A 13,202-nucleotide genomic window follows, 5' to 3' on the forward strand; every position below is an offset into this window, starting at 1 on the left:
TCATGCATATACTTCATAGTAGGGTACAGGCAATGGGCCCCTTTTCTGCCTTTCAGTCACTCTGACCCAGATTGCTTTAGGAGGCTATGAAACTAGAAAAGATAGTGTTTGCTATAGTTGTGTGGATAATGGTCTTTAGCTGAACATGAAACTTCAGTCATTTCGTTTAGCTCTGCATTATTTGTGCTAGCTTTCCACCTCCAGCTCTACTGGTCTGGTTGGCATGACTTGAACCTTCAGCATATTACACTACTGCCCACAGGGCTACCAAGACTCAGGTGCCTGTTTGTCCCACAAAGTTGCCAGGCTGTGCTGTCTACTGTCTCCTCTGCTGGCCTATTCCTCTGTGACCTACTGTTAGCTGCCATCTTCTTTTGGCTTCTCTTCTTGGCGTTTTGTGCTGCTTTGTCTTTATAGCCACATTGCTGACTAGTCAACGTGGTCCTTTCCTTCTGTTCTACAAATGATTCAATCAGAGCATGTTGGCTGTTGACCTTGGGTCTTTGGTTCTTTGCTGCTGTTCATAGCTGCTGGGGGTGCCTAGGCGATGCTGCTTCTTTGTCAAAACTTTTTGTTTCTTTTCTTTCTCCCCTATTCTAGATTTGCGCCTTTCTGAATGCTTAAAGATGCCAGAAGGATTGTCTCCACATAGTTGTGGCTCCATTCCTATAATTCCACCTATACTCTTGTTTAAAGTGAAAATATTGTTTGGGAGAAAATACTCTTGGTTAGAAAAGTTCATGTAAATCAGACACTCAATAGCTAATTGTCTCTATCAAGGACGATGCATTTAAAAAATTACTGCTTCCTCTGCCCCGTGCTCTGTGCTCATCCTCAGTGTCAAACTAAGGTAAATACTGAGGTGTTTCGGTAGGTTTGATTGAGCCTGAATAGCAAATTAGGCTTCTTGAGCCAAAGCCCTCCAGCGATAATGGACTGAATGCATTGTTTGCATCTTTGCTCTTGATCATTAAGGCTGGCAGATCTTTCTGAAACTAATGGCCTGCTTTTGTTCCACTTGATCAGTCCAGATATAGAATAGAATTAGATTAAGGAATTATTAACTTGTTAGAGGTTTGATACTTGCTATTTGGTGGTTGTTTGCACTTTATATATTGTTCATTGTATAATTGGGAATTTCTTTGTAAATGTTTGGTTTGCAGGCTGGTTGGAAGGAAAATCACGCAACATTCATGAGTGAACTAAAAAATCTTCAGGCTTCTGGACTGACTACTCTTGGTCAGGCTCTAAGATCCTCATTTGATTTGTTAAATCTCAATAGATTAATATCTGGAATAGACAACTATGGACAGGTAAAAAATAATTTGAGTGAGTACAGCTAATTTATTTTGGTGACTTGGGGTAAGAATTTAAAATTGGGCATGGCTACCAAGTTTTCTGCTCTTTTTTATAACGTCCAAAAGGAGGTCCATGTATCTTTTAAATACATACTTTAACAAAAATCGTTTTGGGGGAGTCTTTTATGTGGCTTGACCACAAAATATTTAAAATTGCCTACGCATCAGATCATCAGCTATCATGGGATGAATACATTGCTGAGAATATTGGAACAAGACAATTGAAGAGAAACTTTCAGAGCCCTTAAGTCCCTCGTCCCTCTCAATTCAACGACAAAGCTCTAGTATAAGAGGAAGGCAGAATAGCATTTGCTGATGTTATCATTACACTTTCCCACTGTAAAAACTCTGCTCACAATAACCAGTCACTGGCCAGGTTGCAGAGCATAAGTCATTAATGTCCCCCTCACTGTGCCAGGATTCTGAATGATACCCGGGTATGGAGGATGCTGCCATTATAATCCCTTTAATATCTTTCTTTTATGATTACTTGGAAAGCAGGGGGAGAGGGGGATTTGGATGTTATAGTTTGGGGAGTTCCTGAATTATAAGAATTCCTCAGTTTATTCTGAATGTTACCTCTGCAGGGATTGTTATTTTGATTCCCACCCACTTCAGTCCCTAATCTTTTCCTTCTTATTTATCCAGGAAAATTTTATCACACACTTGAAAGATCACAGGCGAGGCAAATGTAAAAGTTGAAATACAATGGAGGCAAATGTAAAAGTTGAAATACAATGCTATTACTTTACACAGCTCTAATACTTTTTAAATGTATTTTAGGGGAGAAATCCATTTTTTTTAGAACCATCTATTTTAATTACCATCACAGATGGAAACAAGTTAACAAGTACTGCTGGTGTTCAAGAAGAGGTGAGATTTCTTTTTTTCAAATTTCATTTAAATGGCAGAGAACATGCAGCTATTTCAGTTAAGAATAAGTTTGAGCAAACGTTCCATCTTGGTAATCCTTGAAAGATTGCCTCATTTTATTGAGGACATCAAAGGAAAGTGAACTCCATAACCCTTGAACTGATTCATTTTTGTGTGGCTTGTTATGATGAAACTTTTCCAATTTTGCCTTATCAGCTTCATCTGCCTTTGAATTCTCCTCTGCCTGGAAGTGAACTAACCAAAGAACCTTTTCGTTGGGATCAAAGGTTATTTGCCCTGGTGTTGCGTTTGCCTGGATTGGCTTCTACTGAACCAGAGCAGCTAGGGAGTGTACCAACTGATGAGTCTGCCATTACCCAGATGTGTGAAGTCACAGGAGGTATTGGCAATATTTACTATTTCTAAAGGACAAATTCAGGCCAGCAGAGTACCATTTTTCTTAAATGCCACATCCAGTCTTTACTTCTTTTCCTTCCGAATCTTTCAACGCTGCTGCTTAAGCTCATCATTGGTGTGATGTCTGCTGCCAGTGTACTTTTGATTATTTCAAGTTGTATTTTAGGATTTCAGATGCTTGTATTGTTAAGTAGTGTTTTATTTGATCAAACTTGTACTATTTGTTTTTCCTTCTGGTATAGGTCGCTCCTACTGTGTTAGAACACAGAGAATGTTGAATCAATGTTTAGAATCTTTAGTTCAAAAAGTTCAGAGTGGTGTAGTTATTAACTTTGAAAAAACGGGACCAGATCCACTTCCTATTGGAGAAGGTATGGTAGATAACCTTTTTTTTTTTAACCTTAAAGTGTTATATAGGAGAGTGATCTGAAATTGAGAAAACATTGAACTAATCGCAGTAGACGCGGTCTTCACTAGCCACACACAATCAAGTGGTTACAAACATCCATCCAAACAACTACCATTCATTCATTGCCTGTGGATACATTTCAGGTAGCCAAATTCTAGCTTTAATTCAATGTCAAATATTCCTCAGAAAATTCTCCCTTTTCCCTACCCATTTCATATTCCAGGTCCCAGTCTTGGGATGACGCTGAATTCTTCACTTCTCTATTCATGAAATATCTGGAGATTGACTACAGAGTGCCATTTAACCAGCCATCTGCTTTTGGTCTTGTGAGCGCCAAACGTGCCAAGCTATCTTGATGAGATCTGTGAATGTTTAGCCAGGAACTGCTAATATCCTATAAGATCCTACACCAGTATTTTCCTGGCCACCTTTTAACTGCAGAACCTTTTCTCTTCAAATGAGATTTTATGGAAACTTCAACATCTCAAAATATGAAAGCAGAGCTACTTTTGTATTGGGAAAGGGAATCATACCCCATTGCACGGCTTCCTCAGAGCTCTGTTCCAGGCCATCGCTTCTCCTCATTCCTGTTGGTTCACACACACACATACATACATATGTGTACCTAGACTCCATCATCACCACAGTGCTTGCCTGATCTGATCCATACATTTTAATCGCTGTGGCCACAATTAGTGGTAGCTGCCTGGAGAAGCAAAGGGAGTAAGTGCAAAGGGGCAGAAAGACCCACATTTCTTGCTGAAGCAGTGGATCCTGTGGTTCCTGACCTTTTTGCTATTTAGTCCCCAGAACCCTTTGAGAAGCTATTAGAAAAAATAGAGACCCCTCTCCCCAGGAAAATGGACATGGGCAACACATACACACATAATTTTGTGTTTCATTTCAGGGGTTCTTGGACTCCAATTTAAAAACACCTGCTGTAGGGACTTCCCTGGCAGTTCAGTGGTTAAGACCCCGGGCTTTCACTGCCAAGGGCTCAGGTTCTATCCCTGGTCAGGGAACTTAGATCCCACATGCCACGTGGCCAAATAAAAAAAAAACACAAAAAAAACCAAAACCAAAAAAACAACAACAAAACACCTGCTGTAGAAGACTGAGGCTTCACAGCCCATTTTAAAGTAATTAAATTAGTTGTAAAGGAAGGACATGTTATATTGGTAACGATTGACCACTCAGGTCTATAATTTTGTGTTCATTACCTTCATGTGAACGGGGAACTTTCCTACTGAAAACCAATTAGATGGTGTCACGTAAATAGCTCAGACATTCTTTCTAGCTCCATTTCCCCTCTGTCCAGGGTTCTTAACCTTTGAGATTCTGATGAAAGCTAAGAACTTTCTCCTCAGAAAAATGCACATCCCCAGAATTGTGAGCTCAACTTTAGAGGGGGTGTCTTGGTCCCCTGAAGCACTACATGTATTCTCTAGAGCTCCATGGGCCGCAGTAAATCCCCTGCTCTAAAGTAATTACTTGTTTAAAGTAATGCTTAAGTAAATCAAATGATATTGAAGAAAAAAATGAGACTCAAATCACTAACACATATCTTTTACAAATATAATTTAGACTAATAAATCATCCCATTAAAGGTTATGTAGCTCTGTCTTGCCCCGTTTTCCAGGGGCAAATGAAATATGCCAGTTCAAATAATTAAAATGCATTCAGGATATATTATTCAGCATTATACGATGCCCAGTTTCCATGGGATTTTAATGATGGGATGGGCAAACTATAATGAATTAGTCCACATAAACGTGATGCATTTGCTTTGTGTTCCCTCCCCAACTATATACATAGATTGTGTTGTCAGCATTCCTTCTACCTTTTGGTGAATTTGCCTTTGTGGTCATTGGGTCTAACTGTTTAGTAAAGAATACTTTTTTTCATCTGTTGGAAATAGAAAATCTAAATAGAATTTATGACCTATTTTGTCAGATTCAAAAATGTAAAACTATACCAGGGAATGAAAAATTTCATTTGCCTAATTTGGAAAAATAACTGTTGTGGTTTAGTGTGTTTAATTTATGTGTCCAAATCTCAGAAAATTTAAAACTAACTTTGTAACAGTTTTCCGTATAACTACATATTTTGGTTGTAATTAAGGACTTGGGGGGGGCAGGATGTTGGATTAGAGGGGATGGATTAGATGATGAAAAGAGTTGCTAGAGAGAACATTCAGAAATCCTAGTAGAGTCACTTTTTACTTCCATCTTTCATGAATCACTGTTTTGGTTTTGTTTTGTACTTTGCTTTTAACTGAAAAATCTGTACAAGAAGATCAGAGGCTGTGAAAGGAAATTCATGCCTTAGTCTGTCTTTTGTTTAACTTTTAGATGGACTTATGGATTCATCCAGGCCAAGCAATTCATTTGCTGCTCAACCATGGCATAGCTGTCATAAGCTCATTTATGTGCGACCTAACTCTAAGACTGGTGTTCCTGTTGGACATTGGCCAATTCCAGAATCTTTTTGGCCAGATCAGAATTTACCTTCACTAGTAAGTGTCATAAAACAAAAAGGTAAACATCATTCTGGATTTTCAATTAGTGGATTGCAGAGAACCTTTTAAAATAGCTTGGAAGCTTTTAAGTTGTGCTTTCTATTTCTTACTGGAAAGTCTAGCTTGTACCTAAAAGCAAGAGAGGACCTCCTTTCTGTTCTGGCATTCTTTCTTTCAGTTGCCTTTGCCACTTGACCTGCCCTCTTCAGATGTTAAAATATTGTTATTTTTGATGCTATTGCAATCTGTGACTTGGTTTTTATTTCAGGGCCAGAGCCGCTGACTTGATTTACCTGGTAAACACAATCTCTAAAAAGGGCAGGCATTGGTTTTCATGTACATCCCCTGGAAATTAGAACTTAGTTTGCACCTTGTATAGGTTCTAGAAACATATTCAAAGCAGAGGTCATTCTACTTCCTCCGAGGGAGCCATTAGACATGTAGTGGGACTTTGTGGGCCTACTTCTCAGGTTTTTGTAATCAGTGGACTTGAGTTCCTTGGCAATGCACCTTTCAACAATGGGTAATTAAGCAATATTTTTTAAATGATCTCTAAGCAAGGGTTTATCTTTTTGTTTACTGTATTTGGTGGAAGAGGGTTTGATATTGTAGTGGCTCCTAGCACCACATGTATTGGCTTGGGAGGGGGAAAGGCGCGGTATCTAGTAATAAGGGAGACCATATGAAACCCACTCTCCCTTTCATCGTCCTCCCTCCCCGCAGCCAATATAAAAAGGCCAGAGTAATCCTTGAGGGACGGAGGGGGCACAAAAAGGTCACTGCTCTTCCAGCACCTTCTTGGTTCAGCTAATCTATAGTCTATCTAGGTTTTAGACATTTCTGACATGAACTGCAGTTTCTCCTGGATTGCTATTTTGAGGCTCCTGCATTTTTTTCAAAGGTGGCCACAAAAGGCCTGAATGTACTACTGAAGAGCCATCTTCAGCCCCTGCCGTGGGTGAGGCTCTGTCTCCTAATCCTGTCCCTTGGGGCACCAAGGTGGCACGCTTGTCAAACCTCAGGGCCCAGTTACTCTCAGCCCCTTCAAACCCCAGACTGAATGTTTTTGTTACAAATTTGCTTCATTATTGCTGGTGACAGGGTTTCACTCATGTCTCTTTTTTTATGAAGTTCTATTTTTTAAAATTAATTTATTTTATTTTTGGCTGCGTTGGGTCTTCGTTGCTGCGCGCGGGCTTTCTCTAGTTGCAGCGAGCGGGGGCTACTCTTCATTGTGGTGCGTGGCCTTCTCATTGCGGTGGCTTCTCTTGTTGCGGAGCACGGGCTCTAGGTGTGCAGGCTCAGTAGTTGTGGCACGTGGGCTCAGTAGTTGTGGCTCGTGGGCTCTAGAGTGCAGGCTCAGTAGTTGTGGTGCACGGACTTAGTTGCTCCGCAGCATGTGGGATCTTCCCGGACCGGGGCTCAAACCCATGTCACCTGCACTGGCAGGCAGATTCTTAACGACTGCGCCACCAGGGAAGTCCCCACTCATGTTTTTTCATAGATTTAAATCTAATAAGCCAGATATATTTTGCAAGTTTGATTAAAATAAAAAACTTTTTAAAAACCAGAAAGAAGGAATTTTAGGAAACTCACACATAGCTCGTAGCTTCAGCTTTAAAAGCACATTGGAAGGCTATTTTTCTCAGCTTCCAAAACATCTTGTAGGTTTGTAAATCATAAAGCCAAATGAGCATGTTTTTCCCTTTTATGAAGGAAACAGGTGTTTTGTCGTATTCACATCAGCCTTACAGATCTCTCAGCAAGAGTAGGTAGAGCTACATCTCACTCTTGACCCTGGAACTTGTCCTAAATCTTTTTCTCTCCATTCGCCCTTGCTGCCACCATTTCTCTCTCTGGTGCTCTCCATCTCCACAAGCTAAAGTCATTAATAACATGGCTGCTCCATCAATCTGCTCTGGTACCCCAGGTACACGGGCCTTTCAGCCCAGCCAAAAGCATCCCCAGCTCTAGCTGTTCAAGGAAGTGTGTGGGTGTGAGAAATGTTATAAAAATTCAGCTGCAAAGAAAATTTCACCCAGGCTCTGGAGTTGTGACGGGCTCCTTTTCAGTCTCTATCTTGCCTTCTCCATGCCTTTACAGTTGTTCACCTTGCTGGTTAGTAGCTCCAGCTCTGTCATTACTGCATTAGAAAACTTCATGGATTTCTTCTTGCCTAGCGGTGTCTGGCCTGTCTGAAACCTCATGGTACAAAGGAGTGAAGGGCAGGTAGTCCTTGGAGGTTGCAAAAGTGGATCTGAATTTCAGAGTTCTTAATATTCAAAGCAGTTTTATTTTTTACTTCCCTGAAACCGTAGTTATGAGTGTTATAATTTACCTTTCTCAATTCATCTTTCTCAAAACAGTAGTCTGTATCTCAGCGATGGTTTAACAAAACATAAAAGGGTTGCAGAATTATCAGAAATGTAAACTCTCTTAATAACAGATTATATTTTCCCCTCTTGTTTTTTAGCCTCCACGAACATCTCATCCTGTTGTGAGGTTCTCCTGTGTAGATTGTGAGCCAATGGTAATAGACAAACTTCCCTTTGACAAATATGAACTTGAACCTTCACCCTTAACTCAGTACATCCTGGAACGAAAGTCTCCCCATACCTGCTGGCAGGTACTTATCCTTTGTTGTCAGCCAAATGTCTGGAACCACTCTGAGATCTTTGAATTGTTTTAAGAAGTTTCAAAGGTTAATCTGGGAATAGTCGAGCTGAGTCTGTTGATAATGTTTCTCACAAATGCTGTCAAATAAGCAACAAGGCCAAGCAAATAATTTCAGACTGATATGAATCACTAGCCTACCGTACACTGCCATTTAAGGAAGTATGATCTGATGAAACCTATGTATTTGAGGATTTGGAAGACTCCCCGAAAGCCTATCCAGGGACCCCAGGTTAAGAATCCCTTACCTAGGGATTTCCCTGGTGGTCCAGCGGTAAAGAATCTGCCTTCCAATGCAGGGGACGCGGGTTCAATCCCTGGTCGGGGAACTAAGATCCCACATGCCGTGGGGCAGCTAAGCCCGTGAGCCACAACTACTGAGCTCGTGTGCCTCAATGAGACAGCCCGCGTGCCGCAAACTACAGAACCCATGTGCCCTGGAGCCTGTATGCCACAACTAGAGAGAAGCCTGTGCACCGTAACAAAAAGATCCCTCATGCCTCAACAAAGATCCCGTGTGCCACAACTAAGACCCAACGCAGCCAAAAAACATAAGGAAAATAAATAAATTTTTAAAAAAGAATCCCTAACCTAAATGATGTAATTCTATTCAGCTATGGATTCTTCAGCTGAAGCAATGTTCTCAGTCTTCATTGTGAACTTGACAGATTGGAAGTACAAGATTTTTTTCTTAATTTAAAAAAATATTTAAAATTTTAATTTTTAAAATTGGGATGCAGAATCTTAGTTTCCTGACCAGGGATCGAACCCGTGCCCCCTGCAGTGGAAGTGCGGAGCCCTAGCCACTGGACCGCCAGGGAATTCCCAGTACAAGATATTTTTGACCAATAAATAAATAAATAAATAAGCCTGAAACTACTTTATGTATTTGTGTAATGTGATCAAACCCTTCTTCCTGTAGTACGAGCCACACTGGTGAGTGTAGTGTGGATTTTCCTTGGATGAAGCAAATGCACAGGCAAATGCACATACACTGGCTCTTCCAAGGGTTATACTTCAGCCAGAAGGGCTTGCTGATTTGTTAGTAGACTCACCTTTGGATTTTAATCTGTGAAAATCCGGGCGTGGCAGTCACAGCCTTTTTAGTTGAATATAATAAGGAAGCCCTACACTGTAAGGATATTTGTTCCGTTTCTAAACTACAGCACCGTATAGCAATCAGTAATTGTTAGGTTCTACTTACGCAAAAAACACTTTCAGACTGCCATCTGTTTCATCCTAAAATGCGAAATCATTGCTACTAGTTGCCTTTAAGCTACTTGAATTCTCCAAAGATGCTAAAACAGGGTAGAAAAAAAAGCAACAGGCATAAAGCAAGGATGGAAAAGTGCAAGAAACAGAATGATCTCATAAATATAATATTGAGCGAAAGAAGCCAGACATAAAAGATCGCATATCATATGATTCGACTTTATATAGTTCAAAAAGAGGTAAGACTGCCTGACTCTGTTAAAAGTCGGGACAGTGATTTCTCTTGGGGGTACAGAGTAGTGACCAGAAAAAGACACGAGGGGGTTTCTGGTTAGGTTCTATTTCTTGATCTGGATGACACACGTGCATTCATTTTTGAACATTCATTGAACTGTATACTTATAATTCATGCACTTTTTTGAACGTATGTTTATATTTCAATAAAATACACCAAAAATGTGCTAGAAATGTAGAGATAGGGATGATAGGATGCTAAGTTAAAATCAAGACAGAGGCTTGAATTTATGAATTGAAAAACATTTTGGAATAAAAGCAAATAAAATTATAAATTATACTTCCTCCCTAAATGAAACCCTCTTTTCTATATGGCACCTTCCTTGTAAATCTCCAAAGGAACTTAAGAAATCCTTAAGATCCCTGCAACACCCCTCAAATATGCCATATGTCTTTCTCTTGCATCTTACGTTACTTTGGTTTAGAGTAGTTTAATGCGATGAATTAGTGGGAGTGAAAAAGAATAAGATGAACCAGGAGCTGGGAAATTTGGCAAAATCATAATGGAGACTGGATTCTAACCCTAGCTCTGCTACCAGCTATGTGGTCTGGGATCAGACACTTTTTCTCTAGACTAGATGGTCTCTAATGATCCCTTTGAACCCCCAAATTCTATGAATTTGCAGGTGATAAGAAATTTGGAAAAACTCAGGGGGCTTATGGGAAGGAAGGAAGGTATGAAGGTGGGAAGGGAGGGAGTAAAGACAGAAAGGGAGTGAGAAAGGAACAAAAAACAGTGCTTTGGGGCTTCCCTGGTGGTGCAGTGGTTGAGAATCCGCCTGCCGATGCAGGGGACACGGGTTCGTGCCCCGGTCCGGGAAGATCCCACGTGCCACTGAGCGACTGGGCCCGTGAGCCATGGCCGCTGAGCCTGCGTGTCCGGAGCCTGTGCTCCGCAACGGGAGAGGCCACAACGGTGAGAGGCCCGCGTACCGCAAAAAAAAACCAGTGCTTTTCCTTTCGGGGAAATTACAGGTCTGATCCTTGCTGGCCGTAACTTTTTTATCCTTTATGATGATTTTCCCCCTTTTCTATTATACACACTTAGGAAACTGGAGGAAATCCAAAATGTTTTATTACAATTATCTGTTTCTATTAAGGTTCTGATTAAGACATGAAATCTAGTAGGTGAGTCATGTTTTAGCACACTCCATTTTTTTGTGGAGGCATCCATTGCATAGGAAGGGTTTATTCTTAGCTACAGCTAAGCATAGCAAGAATTTAGTGAACTGGTAGGTGATATGGCTGGTACCAAGAATTAGCAAAGTAAGTGGGTTCTGTTCACCATCAGGGTTTGACTTTTGTCTTAAATAATCCTGCTGAAGGGCTTTAGGAAAGGTAAAGGTCTAGGTCCCTAAAAGTACATACGGATGCCCTGATTTGGGCCAAAGAGTAAACATGGAGCACAAAGAAAACATGATAGCCAGAGGACTCCAGAAGAGCATCTCAGGTCTATGGAACCTGACAATACAATACATATCAAATCAGGAATATCATTAAGGAATAAGATGTTAGTCATATGGAATAAAGATTAATGTTTTCATTTTTATTGAATGTTTGCTCCACCAGGATCATTTACAAGAGAAAGTGCTTTCCAAATTGAACCAAAGCATCTCCTTGCTCAATATAATTGCATCAAAATAATTATCACCAATGCCTGGCTTGTAACAGACTCCTCAATAAATATTTATTGGATGAAAAATGAATAAATGGGTAGGGGAATGGGGCATAAAAGGGAAGTAGAGCAAAACTTAATAGTAGTACACAGGAGTGTTAGCATAATCCTTTAAATGGGCTTTGTTTTTGTGATTGCATGCTTCAGGCATAGGGGCACGTTCCATTTTCCTAACAGTCTCCACTCTGGTCACCGCTTGTTCTTTTGAGAAGTCAATTTGTTTTAATGGCTGGTATCACTTAGTGGTATTTCAGCCTTATTTTCCATCGTGCTAACCAAGTAAATATTTGGGTATTGTTGATGCAGCCTGTGGTCTCTGAATCGTTATTGCATAGTACGGTTTCATTTCTTAACGCAATTTGCAGAAGAATTGCAATCTGAACATTCTTCTTTAGTATGATATGTTTTGACATAAATACAGTGAGAGCACTATTCCCATTTTTAAATTACAATTAAATTGTGCCAGAGATGTCGGTGTGGAATGTTGCTGTGTTTAGTTTTACATAAAATCCTTATTGTCATAACTGTACATTACTTCACCGTCTTCTCAGGTATTTGTCACTAGCAGTGGAAAATACAATGAACTTGGATATCCATTTGGTTATTTAAAAGCCAGTACGACTTTAACTTGTGTAAACCTCTTTGTGATGCCGTACAACTACCCAGTTTTACTCCCTCTTTTAGGTAAGTCAAGTATGTGCCATTTAGTCATCTTTGAAATACAACAAAAAAGAAAAATCGACAATGAACTAAGCATTTTAAATGTAGTCAAAGAGTAATGGATATCAGGATATATAAAAGTCTAGAAACTGATCTGGAAGGATAGAATTTGCATCCTGTTTTCTGTTTTGTTCATTTTCCTTTCGTTGTTTTTACATCAAACAGAAGAGACTCTTCACCTCGGGGGGCGTGATTCTTATGCTGCTCTTTGGGTTGCAAGCTCCAATGCTGTCAGCCCTCTTCTCTCCAGTTTTAAGTGCACTTGGCTTTTGGTAAACTAGTTTGGACCCCCCAAAGTTGATTGGGGTTAACACTTCAAGAATCTGATGGTTTTCTTCAGAAAATAGGGCTTCCGTGGGGCTGTTGGCTTGCACTAAGTTCCTCCACAAAAGAATATTGAATGCTCTTGAGGCGTGTGTTTTACGCAGAGTAGCAAGTTAAGGAAATAGATACAAGAGTGAATTCTGCAATAACTGCAGTTGTAGAAGCTGTGGTTTCCATGGCAAGATTCTAAAAGGAACAACTCCAGAAGCTGTTACTCAGACATCACTGAAAATGTGTGTGATTTTTTTTTTCTCATTTAAAGAGCCACATCTGTTTAGAGTAATACAGTACCACACGGTATCTTTCTCTTTGTAAAGTTGTGAACATTTTTAGTTGCTGAGGTTTCTTAATTTTTGCAAAAAGGATCAAACCTTTACTAAGTTTTAATATAGTCATTGAAAGAATAGATTTTTATTGCTATCAATATTATATGTATTAAATGTCCTGAAAAAGCAATTCTTTTGAATGTTGCAAGTTAAGAAGGTTAAGAGTGGGTCATCATAAAAGATTGTTTTAGATAGCCTATCTACTTTATTTCTTAGTCATATCTAAAAATATCTTCTAACAGGTGATTTTCACTTATATAGAATATATGTTATGTCTTTGAGATTAATAAGACTGCCAATAAAAAAGTACCTGTATCTTGTGGATTTATTTACCCTGTTTTCTTAAATGAACCTTTATGATCTCAAGTTTTCACAACTAAAAAGTGAAGGATCAAACTAGCTA

The 13,202-nt window shown here is 39.8% G+C and overlaps 1 protein-coding gene across 11 annotated transcripts in view; it reads left to right on the plus strand.

The window, feature by feature from the left end:
• Positions 1-13,202, plus strand: part of INTS6L (integrator complex subunit 6 like) — a 51,506-nt gene that overhangs the window by 21,052 nt on the left and 17,252 nt on the right. For all 11 annotated transcript variants that reach the window (XR_004348062.1, XR_004348063.1, XM_032619734.1 and 8 more), the window contains 7 exons: positions 1,164-1,313; positions 2,142-2,231; positions 2,448-2,631; positions 2,891-3,019; positions 5,409-5,572; positions 8,049-8,201; positions 11,981-12,113. Coding sequence is in view for 9 of the 11 variants with exons in the window: in XM_032619734.1 (XP_032475625.1) it covers positions 1,164-1,313; positions 2,142-2,231; positions 2,448-2,631; positions 2,891-3,019; positions 5,409-5,572; positions 8,049-8,201; positions 11,981-12,113 (1,003 nt within the window). In the remaining 2 variants the exon portion in view is untranslated. The remainder of the gene's footprint in view (positions 1-1,163; positions 1,314-2,141; positions 2,232-2,447; positions 2,632-2,890; positions 3,020-5,408; positions 5,573-8,048; positions 8,202-11,980; positions 12,114-13,202) is intronic.

This window comes from Phocoena sinus, chromosome X (assembly GCF_008692025.1).
Source record: "Phocoena sinus isolate mPhoSin1 chromosome X, mPhoSin1.pri, whole genome shotgun sequence".
NCBI classification, from domain to species: domain Eukaryota; kingdom Metazoa; phylum Chordata; class Mammalia; order Artiodactyla; family Phocoenidae; genus Phocoena; species Phocoena sinus.